Source organism: Balaenoptera borealis (assembly GCF_965194805.1).
Source record: "Balaenoptera borealis genome assembly, chromosome: 5".
Lineage (NCBI taxonomy): Eukaryota > Metazoa > Chordata > Mammalia > Artiodactyla > Balaenopteridae > Balaenoptera > Balaenoptera borealis.
In genome coordinates, this window is record NC_138862.1 from 75333443 (window position 1) to 75348003 (window position 14561).

A 14561-nucleotide genomic window follows, 5' to 3' on the forward strand; every position below is an offset into this window, starting at 1 on the left:
AAAATTGTCAGTGTCAGGGATGTAAGTAATATCAATTTTGATTCTTAGGGTTGAAATGTCTATTTATAGCCCTCTAAAATATTTTCTATGTGTTATTAATATTCACGTGACTGGATAATTTTGAATCCTTGATATTGCTTCTAGAATGTTGGCTATTTTTTTAAGCAGTTTGCATGATTTACTTGTGAAGATGGACAATGATGTTAAAAAGAAGAAAAGAATACCAGGATGTTCCAAGAGCTAAGCTAGCAGGCGGTAGCGTGAAAGTGAAGGCCATGGCCATCCTCTACAACTCCCTATCTCTGCGACCTTTGGGAAATTATTTACTAAATAAATAACTGACTCATATGAAAGGTCCTTATAAGGTTGTGAGGATCAGATAACATACCGCATGTAAAGTGTATAGTACAGTGCATCACACCCTGTAAGCACTCATTACAAGATGAATGATATTGTGCTACACCCATCCTTTTTGTCTTTTTTTTTTTTTGAGATGACTAATTTGGTGAGCCCTTGAAAAGACTTAGGCTGTGTACAAGTAGACTGATTAGAAATTCAAAAACATGGGTGGTAGCCTTGCCACAGAATTGCCAGATGACCTTGACCAAGTTGTTTTGAGCTTTTGCACACTTAATTCCATGATACTGGTTATGAATTTGACTCCCAAGGTGATGGATATACTTTATGCTTTCCCATGGCAATAGCCTGCTGACTCTCATGCCAGTTGGTCATGCTGTGAAACTTACCCTCTCATCTCAGAGCGAGTTTGGTGGGAGAGTTGGGATGACTCAGGGCAGGACCACTGTTACCAGTGGGAGAGAAAAGTCTCAGAAGGGTGATAGATCAGAAGCATAGTGTTCTATTTGAATGACAGCACTTTGTCAATTATTATTCAACAAATGCAGACTCAGATAGAACAAACTAGTGGTTACCAGTGGGGAGGGTGGGGACGGGCACTAAAGGGGTCAGGGTACAAACTATTGGGTGTAAGATAGACTACAAGGATATATTGTACAACATGGGGAATATAGCCAATATTTTGTAATGACTGTAAATGGAGTGTAACCTTTAAAAATTGCATTAAAATTTTAAAAAATTAATTTAAAAAACCATAATGAAATGAATCTACCTAGTACATTCTCTTGGAGAATGTTTTAAAAAAAAAAATTCTATCACATTATTTATTTATTTACTTGCTTATCTATCCACACCCTGCCTTGTTCCCACAAGATTTTATTTTATTTAATTAAGTTATTTTTTTAACATCTTTATTGGAGTATAATTGCTTTACAATGGTGTGTTAGTTTCTGCTTTATAACAAAGTGAATCAGCTATACATATACATATAGCCCCATATCTCCTCCCTCTTGCTTCTCCCTCCCACCCTCCCTATCTCACCCCTCTAGGTGGTCACAAAGCACCGAGCTGATCTCCCTGTGCTATGTGGCTGCTTCCCATTAGCTGTCTATTTTACATTTGGTAGTATTTATAAGTCCATGCCAGTCTCTCACTTCGTCCCAGCTTATCCTTCCCCCTCCCCGTGTCCTCAAGTCCATTCTCTACGATTGTGTCTTTATTCCTGTCCTGCCCCTAGGTTCTTCAGAACATTTTTTTCTTTTTCTTTTTTAGATTCCGTATATATGTGTTAGCATATGGTATCTGTTTTCCTCTTTCTAACTTACTTCACTCTGTATGGCAGACTCTAGGTCCATCCACCTCACTATAAATAACTCAATTTCATTTCTTTTTATGGTTGAGTACTATTCCATTGTATATATGTGCCACATCTTCTTTATCCGTTCATCTGTCGATGGACACTTAGGTTGCTTCCATGTCCTGGCTATTGTAAATAGAGCTGCAATGAGCATTGTAGTACATGACTCTTTTTGAATTATAGTTTTCTCAGGGTATATGCCCAGTAGTGGGATTGCTGGGTGGTATGGTAGTTCTATTTTTAGTTTCTTAAGGAACCTCCATACTGTTCACCATAGTGGCTGTATCAACTCACATTCCCACCAACAGTGCAAGAGGGTTCCCTTTTCTCCACACCCTCTCCAGCATTTATTGTTTGTAGATGGCCATTCTGACTGATGTGATGTGATACCTCATTGTACTTTTGATTTGCATTTCTCTAATGATTAGTGATGTTGAGCATTCTTTCATGTGTTTGTTGGCAATCTGTATATCTTCTTTGGAGAAATGTCTATTTAGGTCTTCTGCCCATTTTTGGATTGGGTTGTTTGTTTTTTTGATATTGAGCTGCATGAGCTGCTTGTAAATTTTGGAGGTTAACCCTTTGTCAGTTGTTTCATTTGCAAATATTTTCTCCCATTCTGAGGGTTGTCTTTTCGTCTTGCTTATGGTTTCCTTTGCTGTGCAAAAGCTTTTAAGTTTCATTAGGCCCCATTTGTTTATTTTTGTTTTTATTTCCACTTCTCTAGGAGATGGGTCAAAAAGGACCTTGCTGTGATTTATGTCATAGAGTGTTCTGCCTATGTTTTCCTCTAAGAGTTTGAGAGTGTCTGGCCTTACATTTATGTCTTTAATCCATTTTGAGTTTATTTTTGTATATAGTGTTAGGAAGTGTTCTAATTTCATGATTTTACATGTAGCTGTCCAGTTTTCCCAGCACCACTTACTGAAGAGGCTGTCTTTTCTCCATTGTATATTCTTGGCTCCTTTATCAAAAATAAGGTGACCATATGTGCGTGGGTTTATCTCTGGGCTTTCTATCTTGTTCCATTGATCTATATTTCTGTTTTTGTGCCAGTACCATACTGTCTTGATTACTGTAGCTTTATAGTATAGTCTGAGGTCAGGGAGCCTGATTCCTCCAGCTCTATTTTTCTTTCTCAAGATTGCTTTGTCTATTCGTGGTCTTTTGTGTTTCCATACAAATTGTGAAGTTTTTTGTTCTAGTTCTATGAAAAATGCCATTGGTAGTTTGATAGGGATTGCACTGAATCTGTAGATTGCTTTGGCTAGTATAGTCATTTTCACAATGTTGATTCTTCCAACCCAAGAATAGGGTATATCTCTCCATCTGTTTGTATCATCTTTAATTTCTTTCATCAGTGTCTTATAATTTTCTGCATACAGGTCTTTTGTCTCCTTAGGTAGGTTTATTCTTAGGTATTTTATTCTTTTTGTTGCAGTGGTAACTGGGATTGTTTCCTTAATTTCTCTTTCAGATTTTTCATCATTAGTGTATAGGAATGCAAGAGATTTCTGTGCATTAATTTTGTATCCTGCTACTTTATCAAATTCATTGATTAGCTCTAGTAGTTTTCTGGTAGCATCTTTTGGATTCTCTATGTATAGTATCATGTCATCTGCAACAGTGACAGCTTACTTCTTCTTTTCTGATTTGGATTCCTTTTATCTTTTTTTCTTCTCTGATTGCTGTGGCTAAAACTTCCAAAACTATGTTGAATAATAGTGGTGAGAGTGGACAGCCTTGTCTTGCTCCTGATCTTAGTGGAAATGGTTTCAGTTTTTCACCATTGAGAACATTGTTGGCTGTGGGTTTGTCATATATGGCCTTTATTATGTTGAGGTAAGTTCCTCTATGCCTACTTTCTGGAGGGTTTTTATCATAAATGGGTATTGAATTTTGTCAAAAGCTTTTTCTGCATCTATTGAGATGATCATATGGTTTTTCTCCTTCAATTTGTTAATATGGATTATCACATTGATTGATTTATGTATCCACAAGATTTTAATGCAACATACAAAGGCCACTAATAAGACAAGATATAATATATGAAAGGAAAAATCTAGGACAAAAGCAAGATGAAGTCAGAAAAGTCAGTTAAGAAAATGCATGTCTTGAAGTCCAATTTGACCTTCATAGGTTTAGAAGCCATTTTGAAAGGAACTTGTTGTAGCTGCATCCCTGTTCTTTTCAGTAAGACCCACTCAAATTAGATGAAGAAAATTGAGGAAGGGACATGTTTAAGAATCTAATTCTCAAAAAAATTCTGAGAACAGAAAGTTGAAAGCATCAAGGCTTGAGGAGGGCTAGAGTCCTCTTTCCTTATTTCCAAGAGACCATCTTCTGTCTTTCTTCTTCTTTCTATCCTTCCTGTTTTCATCTGACTTCTACTCATTCACTTTGCAAATGACCCCAGATGGTGACTACTGTTGAGTTTCCATAACCTTTCTGCATGTCTTCCTACAGCCAATTAGCTCAGCCTCTCAGTGTTATTTGCAAATCGTTTGGAAAGAAAATTTATCAACTTCTCTTGGGTAAGATGCCCAGTCGAGGCCAATCATTTCTATGAGTGAAGTCATGTAATTCAGCTCCATTTGGGCTAATCGCTCCAGCATATTGGAGGAGGCACAGTGTACAGAGAAGAAGGCTGTAGGAGGGATTGTATCTGTTATAGAAATACCTCTCTTAAGTTCCATCAGTGCTTCAATGAGTCCTTTCTGGGTCTTGGTCCCCTTGGAGAATCTGATGGAAGATAGAGATCTTCTCACCTTAAAAATCTCCTGAGGCACAATCAAAATTTTGCATGTAGTTTAGATGAGTTCACAAGACTCCTGAAATTTGACTTACGTGACTTGAAATGTCCATAACACAAGTAAGCCAACTATTTAGGAGAAACATACCTACATAATATCCAAATGATGACGAACAGTTAAAAACTATACTTTGAGAATAGAATTTAAAAGCTGCTAAGTCCTCCCATACAGCAGGCTCTGTGCTAGGTTCAGTAAGGAACAGAAAGTGGAACAAGACAGGATTTCTTCCCTTAGGGAGCTCACAGTCTGCTGAATACATATGTAAACAAGTAGACTTAATGCCAGACATTCTGAACTATAGCAGCAATATGGGTAATGTGCTGAGGAAACTCTGAGGAGGTAATGATTAATTCTGAATAATATATAACACTTCACAAGTTTTTATTCCTCTGCATGCAATCTGATAGATATCATCATTTTAAAGAAACCTAGACAATTTAGAAAAGTTCTTCTAGTTGCTGATAAACTGTTCTGCTGTCTGAGCTTGTATTCCAGGGCTCCTCATTTTATTCTTTTCAATTCATGGGCTCCAAACCACTGCAATCTGCTGTAGAGCAGAGAACATGGGGCTTTACAGTCAGACAGACTTGAGTTTACATCACCACCATGTCACTCACTAACTATGGGTCTTTAAGCAAGGGATTCTACTTCTCTGAACATCAGTTTCTTTACTGGTAAAGATAAATACCTATTTTGCATTGCTTCTTAAAGAAATAACGATAATGTTTATAAAACACTTAGCACAGCCTCTGGAACCTAGTAGGGACTCTAAAATGGTTGTCATTATTTTTAATTTTATTTATAGTCAAGTATACAGATTCCCTGTCAGAAAGTATTAAACATCTCTATTAGGGAAAAAGTTAAAATAATCTTTATGTAAGCATTCTGTATCAATTGCCACAGTAATTGCCATAGTAATGCTGCATAACAAACCACTCTCAAAACTCAGTGGCTTACAATAGCCACTCATGGTTCTATAAGTTGACTACCATTCAGTTGATCTAGGTGGGCTTACCTGAGCCGCTCTGCTTAGGATGTAGATTAGTTGGTCTTGGTCCAGGCTTTGGGTTTAATTCAGGTTGGTTCTACATTTTTCTTTCTGGGGCTGGACTGAATGGACAAACCTGGGCATGCTATGAGTACAGATCAAAGAGAGCAGAGCCAGAGAGCAAGCCCAGCCATGCAAGCGTGCCTCCAAACTCTGCTAACATCTCTCTGGCCAGAGAAAATTACACGGTAAAAACCACAATTAAGGGGAGATAAAGTACACTTTGCCACAATGAGGCCAATAATTCAAACTTCCACAGTCCCTGTGTAAAAGAAAAGGCAGAAACTACAATGAACATCTGAGAAAGAGAAGACCAAAGAGGTAGAAGCCAGATGCCCAGAGGTGCAATTACACGTCTTTCCACTACCCAGGGCCTCTCTATGACCTCTGTGGCCACTTCTACCTTGGATACTGGACTGCAGAGAGGACTCCAAGCACGGCGGCCTCTGCTTTCTACGGCTGCAGAGGGGTCTCCTTGCACCCCTCCCCCAGCATTGACCACAGTCCGCATTGTGTACCTCTTCTCTGTGCCCATGCAATGACTTCTGACACCAACTACCTGGAGTTGGGCCAAACCTCACAGCTTAAGGGACAGCCTTCACAAGACTGCCTTCACTTTAGGCACCAGCTGTAAGTTTGGGGGTCCCCATGCCACTCACACTTCTGATGTGCTGGTCATAAATGTGGGCGTTCTCACTAGTCCCTCAGGTTCAATCATTCGCAGCAACAACTCACAGAACTCAGGAAAGTGCTCTCCATCTGATTACAGTTTTATTATAGCAAAAAGATATAAATCAGAACCAATCAAAGGGAGAGACATAAGGGCAAGGTCTGGGAGGATCTCAAACATGACTTTTCCATTGTCCTCTCCCTAAGGAGTCAGTCTGCCTTACTCTCCTGGCACGTGGATGTGTGACCATATGCAGAGTATTGCCAAACAGGGAAGCTCACCTGAGCTTTGGTGTCTGAAGTTTTTATTGAGGTTTCATTATAGAAATGTGATTGATTGAATCATTGGCCATGAGGTTGAACTCAATCTCCAGCTCTCTTCTTCTCTGAAGGCCCCAGCTCTCTAATCACACAGTTGGTATTTTTGGCATGGCCATCTTCCATCCTGAGCCATCTCATTAGCACAAACTCTCTTCAGGCCCACTATGAACAGAAGAGATACTCCTATCAATCAGGAAATTCCAAGGGTTTAGAGGATATATCCCAAGAAGTGGAGACAAAGGCCAGTCAAACTTTTCACTCCAAGGATCCACCTGAGACAAAGGCTAGCCACATTTTTTATTACACACCCCATCTGTGTTTTCCACTGGACTTCAAGCTCTTTAAAAGCAGAGGAGATGTCCTTCTCAACTCTGCATAACTCACAGCCGCTAGCCCAGCACCCTCCTGGGAAACACTGATTAAACTGATAAAGGTAAAGCTTTAGAGAGTCAGAGAGATTTAGGATAAATGAGTTGGAAGAGCCTTTGGAGACCATTTAGACATTCCAACACATTTGTTCTATGCATGAGAAAATGAAGAACCAAAGAGTTTTGTGATTACCCCAGAACATGCATTGAGCAAACTAAAGACCTGTTTTAGAGTTTTATTATCTAAAACTGGACACTCACTGCCCGCCGCCCTGCCTTTACATGCATGAACACAGACCTAAGGATATGTACCTCACTTTCTTACATCAAAAAAACCAGTCATAAGCTATAAAAAGGGGAGAAGTAACAGATGTAAAGAACTGAAACATCCTGACCTCCCCATGCTTCTTTCCTGCTCTGCCCTGAGAAGTACATTCCATTTTCATCAGTTTGTTAGCATATAAGGCTTCTGAGATGGATGTAATCATCTTTTTTTTTTTTTTTTTTTTTTTTTTTGTGGTTCTGTTTAATCCCTGCCCATTGCCAATCCCTTAAATGTTAAAAAATAAATCCTAGGACCAAAATATATTTTAACATCCCCATCTGGAAGGAAGCTATCTTTAAGTTCTTTTTCCTAACTAATTCTAATGTGCTCTAGCAGTCCTCCAATTACACACTTGTCCAGGAGGGAGCAGAACACACTTCTAGCATCTATCCTGGTACACTGAAGTGCTCAGAGAATGTTGGCTAAATGAATAATAGAGTGAGTGTTTTTAAAAAAATTTCCCAGCATACGAAGATTAGTCCAGTTAGATGCCTCCTTACTCTCTTCATCTTAACTCTCCACTTTTCCATCATCACTGAGAGACAACAGTACTGTTATCCGTGTGGAAAGTCATCTTTCTCTTTTACATACCATTCCTAGCCAGTCTGGTTGTGGAGAAAATATTTGCACTATGCAATATGGTACATGTATTAATTATAGAACTTTTGAACCCATTAATTTTCACTTCTGAAGGTGAAACCAAAGCATGGAAGAGGCAAAGGCTGGTAGCATTGGACGTGCAGCTAGGCAGTGAGCTTACCTAGATGTAAACCCTCAATTGATGTTTGCTGAGTCTGAACCCTAACACAAGACTCAGGGTAACATGCCTCTCAATCTTTTATTCTCAATAATGAAATTGTAACAAGGAAAAATGCATTTGTCTTTTCAGTGAGCTCAACTCATGCCTACCCAAAACTGGCTCCATACCAACCAGCAGGACAGCTCCTTTCTCCCCCTTTGCTGTTGTCAGTCTTTTAAAACACCTGCTTCACCTGCATTGTGCAGGTCTGTGCATTTCTCTGTGTGAAGCAGCAGCCCTGGTATTGTGAGGTCTACAGATACAGGTCAAGTTTGGTTTCTTAGTTTTCCTTTCTGAAGGTGGTACAATGAATACCCAATGACGCTGTTCAACTTGGTTTGAATATATATTCTAAAATTTTAATTAACCAAAATTGTTTCCAGACTGCAAAACACCAGTGATGGGATAGAACACAGAACACAGTCAATGGGTTGAGTGCTGGAGTGAGCCATGTGGAGTGGGTGGGGAAAGATCTTCACATTGGCTGTTGATGTATAGACGTAACGGCTGGTTGACTGAATGAATGTATTCATTTGCTGGTGGTTTGGACATCATATAGACCAGGAGTCAGCAAACATTTCTTGTAGATGGCCAGGTAGTAAATATTTCGGGCCTTGTGGGCTCTGTGGTCTCTGTTGGAACTACTCAACTCTGCTGTTGTAGTGAAAAAGCAGTCAGAGACAACATGTAAACAAGTTAGTGTGACTGTGTTCCAATAAAACTTTATTGACAAAACCGGGTGGTGAGTCGGATTTGGCCAATGGGCTATAGTCAACCAACCCCTGATATACAAGAGAGATTTGCTTAAATTAGTTTCAGTTTTTCAAAGGAGTGTTAAAACGTTCATTTATGGTATCATTGTTCTGATTGAATCGAATAGTAGACTCAGGGCAAATCTCTTCACCTTCCAGGGCTTTAATTTCCTTAACTATAAATTAAGGGTAAGATGAGGTGGATTTAGATGTTCAAACATTTTTTTGACAAAGCCTGCCCGACTTCCAAAAGGAAAGGCAGAAAGAGCTGCTCTTTTTAAGGTAGGGCTTGTACAAACTGCCCCTCACTCCACTGTCATCCTGAGGGCATCAGAGCTCCAGGGATCGGTGAAGGACAGATTGAAAACTACAAAACGATGTCTAAGACTATCATTTAGACCCCCAATTCAGCAATTCAAGTATTACTTAGAATATAGAATTCATTTTTGTTTCAAAACCAAATTTTTCCCCAAATTGGAGTGCACGTATTCAGAGAAGTAACCTTTTGATTGAATCTAGGAAACATGGTATAGCCAAAAGGGTGATGGATAGGTAGTCCTATCTCTGTCATTAACTAGCTATGTCATTCTAGCCTTCAACTTTTTTTATATATATAAATTTATTCATTTTATTTATTTATTTTTGGCTGCGTTGGGTCTTCGTTGCTGTGCGCGGGCTTTCTCTAGCTGCGGCGAGTGGGGGCTACACTTCGTTGCAGTGCACGGGCTTCTCATTGCAGTGGCTTCTCTTGTTGCAGAGCACAGGCTGTAGGCATGTGGTCTAAAGTAATTGTGGCTCATGGGCTCAGTAGTTGTGGCTCAAGGGCTCTAGAGCGTAGGCTCAGTAGTTGGGGCGCACGGGCTTACTTGCTCCGTGGCATGTGGGATCTTCCCGGACCAGGGCTCGAACCCGTGTCCCCTGCATTGGCAGGGGGCTTCTTAACCACTGCGCCACCAGGGAAGCCCTAGTCTTCAACTTTTTTATCTGCCATGTAAGTATACTGGATTGGATATATTTTGGTGTTAAATTCAGTAATTCAGGCCTTCTAGTCTGTCTGTCCTCTTTGCGCAAGAAAGCTTTGTGACTGCTAATTGTTTCATTAATTTATTCTACAGACATCTGAACATCTACTATATGCAAAGCACATTTTGGGAGCCTAGGGAGTCAAGGATAATATAACTTAAGTCTTGCATTTGAGTTCACAATTGAAAAATGAATTTTATCTATAAACAGTTATAATAGTAGTAAAAAATTTCAAGCTGAACAAGAAAGTTGATGAAAACAAGTTTATTTGTGGGCTTGATTATTGAAAAAAATGAACATTGCAAATGGATCAATCCAAACTGGGAAAGCCCATGTCTTAAAAAAAATATTTTTCTGAGCAAATATCATGTGGCATCACTGTGCTAGGTGCTAAGGATTTGTTATATAGTCGAGTAAAACAAACAAACAAAAGTAAAACCAAAAGAAACATTCCACATTCAAAGAACTCTCATCCCAGGGTTGGAAAATAAAAATATGTGAAGGAATAACTGCAAAACAATGAGCTAAATGCAGCACTAGAGAGAAGAATGGGGAGCACTCGTTATGTTCACCACTGAATGTAAAGATGTTTCAGATACAGTGATCTTAGAGGAAATAGGATGTCTGGACCCAGAGGTGTACAAATTGGGGAACAGGGAATATTCCCCTATGACTGGAATATAAGGGCATGGGAGGTCTAGCAAAAGATGTCTCAAATCGTTCCTTGAGACCAGAGTGTGAAGGTCTTCTGGGCCTGCCTGAGAAGTCTGAACTTAATTTATTAGCAAAATAGAAACACAGACACTCATAAGCAGGAGAATGTTCAGATCCTCAGGAAGAGGCTTTGCTTGTGTGAGGAGAGTGGATTAGAGTGGGCACATTCAAACTCAGGACCCATGTTAGGAGGCTTACATTAGTCCACTAAAGAAAACACACCACACACACACGCACACACACACACACACACAGAGTTCATATATTCCAAACTGAAAGGGATTCCATAGTAAATTGTCATCTAAGCCCTTTCAAGACAGATCATTTGCTCCAGATGGAATTCTGGACAAAGAACAATCTTGACTTCCTCTGCATTTTATTCATGATTTGTCATTGCAAGAGGTGAACAAAATATGTCCTGGTAGTTACTGGCTGGAACAACTTGCAAGGTGAGGTCTCCTGGTTGTGATTAACTAATTTCTTCCTACCAGCTGGATAAAAATAGAATAAAAAGTTCCATAAATGCTGGTGATTCTTTTCTAGTAAGTGCTTTCTGGACAACCAGAGTAATTTCTCAACAAATGTGAGTTTGGAAAGAAACTGGACTGGAAATGCAACTCTGATTCCCAGTTCAGTTTTAAGTTTTGAGAGTACCACGCTATGGCCCATCACCACCATCAACTGTATCACAACAGCATTTATCTTTTCTAAGGGAAAGCCATTTCGAAAACCCATCTATACAAACTGTAACTATGAAGGTTAATTTTTCTTTTCAAATATTTTTTTCTACTCTCCCACCATCCCTAGAGTTGCAACTCACTGGTGAAGTGATTGGCTGAGAAGGAAACAATTGCATTACTCTAAAATTGAGTACTGAACCATAATTGTCATAGGTGGTCGAGCCCATGGGCAGAAACCTGCTCATGTGCAGATAAGTATGTGCTATATTGAATGGTCACATGAGTCCTGTCCTAATTTGAGTCATCAAGAATTGTTTTAAGCACATACACATATGTCAATATATTTTGTAAAAGACTTTCTAACCAATTCAAATACAATTTGTCCTCTTAGTAGTTTTATAACTTTAGGCAAGTCATTTTAATCATTCTGTGCATTTTTTTGATCATCAGTGACAATGAATGTATTTTCGTGTTATTAGTTTTTCTTCTTCTCTGAATGGTCTACAGTTTTTATCCATTTTTTTTTCTGTTTGGTGGCTGTTACATTCTTATTTATTTGTGAGTTGTTTATTCCTTTGTGATTTTTTTCCACTGCCTTTATGCATAAAGAGCTTTTTTCTCATTACAAAATCAGATCATCACTCATTTAGTTTTTTGATTTATTGTAATGCTTTTTAAATCTAATGTTAATTTTGGCATATAGTTTGAGGTAGAGATCAAACTAGTTTATCCAACTAGTCACTAGTTCTCCCAGCAGATTTTATTATTTAATATTCCTTTTGGTCATTTATTCAACTGAATATAATGCCACCTTTATCATACCTATATACATGTATATTTATGGTTTGCTGATATATATAATTTATATGTTTTCATATTATATTTATGTTATATATTAATTTATATATAATTAATTTGTTTCTAGACTGTCTTTTATGTTTCATTGATAGGCCAGCCTATTCTTTAATCTACTATTATACTTTAGAAATTATAGTTTTATAATGACTTAATAAGTAATAAGATTGGTATACCATCATTACTCTTCATTTTTCAAAAATTTCTTACTTTTCTTTCTTCTTCATTCTTCCAAATAAACTATAGAATAAATTGGCAGGCTTTTAAAAAATCTCCTTTGGGATTTTAATACTAGGAGAAAAATGTATTTGTTTACACAATTTAGTATTCACATTTAAGAACATCTCATGTCTTTCTTTTATGTCTCTTAGTAAATATTTGTAGTTTCCTCCATTATAGATCCTGCACATTTATTAAAAAAACTAATCTATGCTTTTCGTATTTTTGTTTATATTGTGATTGACTTTTTCCCATGATATTTTCTAATCAGTAATCACAAATACATGTGAAAGGTATAGTGTTGTTTATTGTATTTATTTTTCTACTCCGAATCCTTTCTGAACTTTGCTGTAAATCCTTGATTTTTGAGTGTTCTAGAAAGATAATTACTATTATCTGCAATTAATAATGTTCCTTCTTTTAAATAGCTAAAATGCTTATTTATATTTTCTGTTTTGGTGTACAGTCCAGAACTTCCAAAGCAATGTCAAGTAATAGTGGAAATAGCAGATAGTCCTACTCCCTCATAAAAATACTTCTAGTAGTTTTCAACTGTAAATAGGATTTTGAATATTGGTTCAAGGTGAGCCACATCATGTAAAGAAAATAGCCTTCTATTTCCAGTAAATCAAGACTATGTTTTAAAATAAAAAATGGGAGATGTATTTCATCAAATGTCTTCCTATCACCTACTGGGATGATTATACTTGTCTTCTATTTTGACCTATTGCTGGAATGTGTTACATTAATTAACTTATTATTAAATCATCTTCATATTCTTGAGCAAACTCTACTTATTTGTGGTGGATTACACTTTTACTGAATTGAATTTTATTGGTTTTTAATATCTACATCTTATATGGGATTGATCTGAAGTTTTTTGTGTAGTGTCTTGTCAGGTTTGGGTATTAGACTTGAAAACTCTTGGACTTTTTCTTTCTTTTGGAAAATATTTTGTAAGTAGGAATAGTCTACTCCTTGACCATTTACAAGAACCCAGTAAAATCATCTGGTTCCAAATCCTTTCTTTGAAAGAGTTAATTTTTTGAGGATTGATTTAGGTTGTCCTCTTTGTAAACTGTTTTTCAAAATAAATTTATTTTTGCCCAGATAATTCCATTTCATCGAGATTATTTTGTCTTAGCATAGGGTTTGGGATGGTATTTTCTTACAATTTTTAATGACTTCTACAGCTCTTTTAACAGCTTCTCATCTTAATCATGTTTATGTGTTATGTTTATTTATTCTTATCAGAAATGTATTTTTACTGGTTTTCTTTAAATAATTTAAAGAATTATTTAATAATTCTGTATGCTTTCTATTTTCTAATTTGTTCATTTTTGCTTTTCTCATTTTTCCCCTCTTCTTACTTTCTCTGAAAAATTTTTTAACATTTGAATTGATTTTATAATCCATGTATTTTCTTTTATTTTTGTGATATTAGAAAAGCATTCAAGGCCAATAATTGTAGTTTGGGTTACTTCTTTACATTTTCTTATGTCTCTAATTATGACTTAATTTCCTCTTTGACCCACTAGTTTCAAGAATAGTGATTTTTAACTTTCAAGTGGGAAGGGATTTTGTTTTCATTCTTCTACTGCTCTTTTTTTCAACAGCTTCCAAATGGACTTGGTTTCCTTTTTGACCAAACAGATCTTTAGAATTTTGTTTTTAATTTGTATGTGGGGAGATTTTTCATTTAAATTTGGTTACTAATTTCTAGTTTTATTGTCATGATCAGAGAAAATCTAGCCTGTAATATTTCTGCTTTGGAGAATTTACACCAGTTTTGTACATCACATGTCATAAACTCTAATTTCTAATTTTCGAAAAAAGTCATAGATATTACAGAAGTCAGTCTCATTGCTATTCTTAAATATGAAATGTAATTTACCATACAAAACCAGTTTTAGCAATTATATTATTCACATTCTCTCTGTTTTCATCCTCCCCGATTCTTTTTGTATAAGCTGTTTTGTCAAAGATTTTGAGAGCATGCTAAGATCTTCTTTTAATTATAGTTTTTACAAATTTCTTCCTGAATTTCTTATAATTTTTCTTAATTTTGACATAGTATTTGATAATGCCCTTGGCTCTTGTAACAACAAATCAAGGTTCTGTTTTATATTTTCAAGTTAATCTCTTATAGCAATTTTTTTAATCATAGATATATTTTACGAGGCTATATTACATTGTCTAGTACTTTAATTTGAATAGTAGCTGCCAAGTCCTTCTACATAAATTGAGTTAATTGGAGCTGG

The 14561-nt window shown here is 36.9% G+C and overlaps 1 protein-coding gene across 1 annotated transcript in view; it reads left to right on the plus strand.

Annotated features, from left to right (window-relative positions):
* Positions 1 to 14561, plus strand: part of LOC309629507 (putative cation-transporting ATPase 13A5) — a 120804-nt gene that overhangs the window by 95663 nt on the left and 10580 nt on the right. The window contains 3 exon segments of the mRNA XM_082393604.1: positions 8148 to 8233; positions 8237 to 8322; positions 11090 to 11292. Coding sequence (XP_082249730.1) covers positions 8148 to 8233; positions 8237 to 8322; positions 11090 to 11292 — 375 coding nt within the window.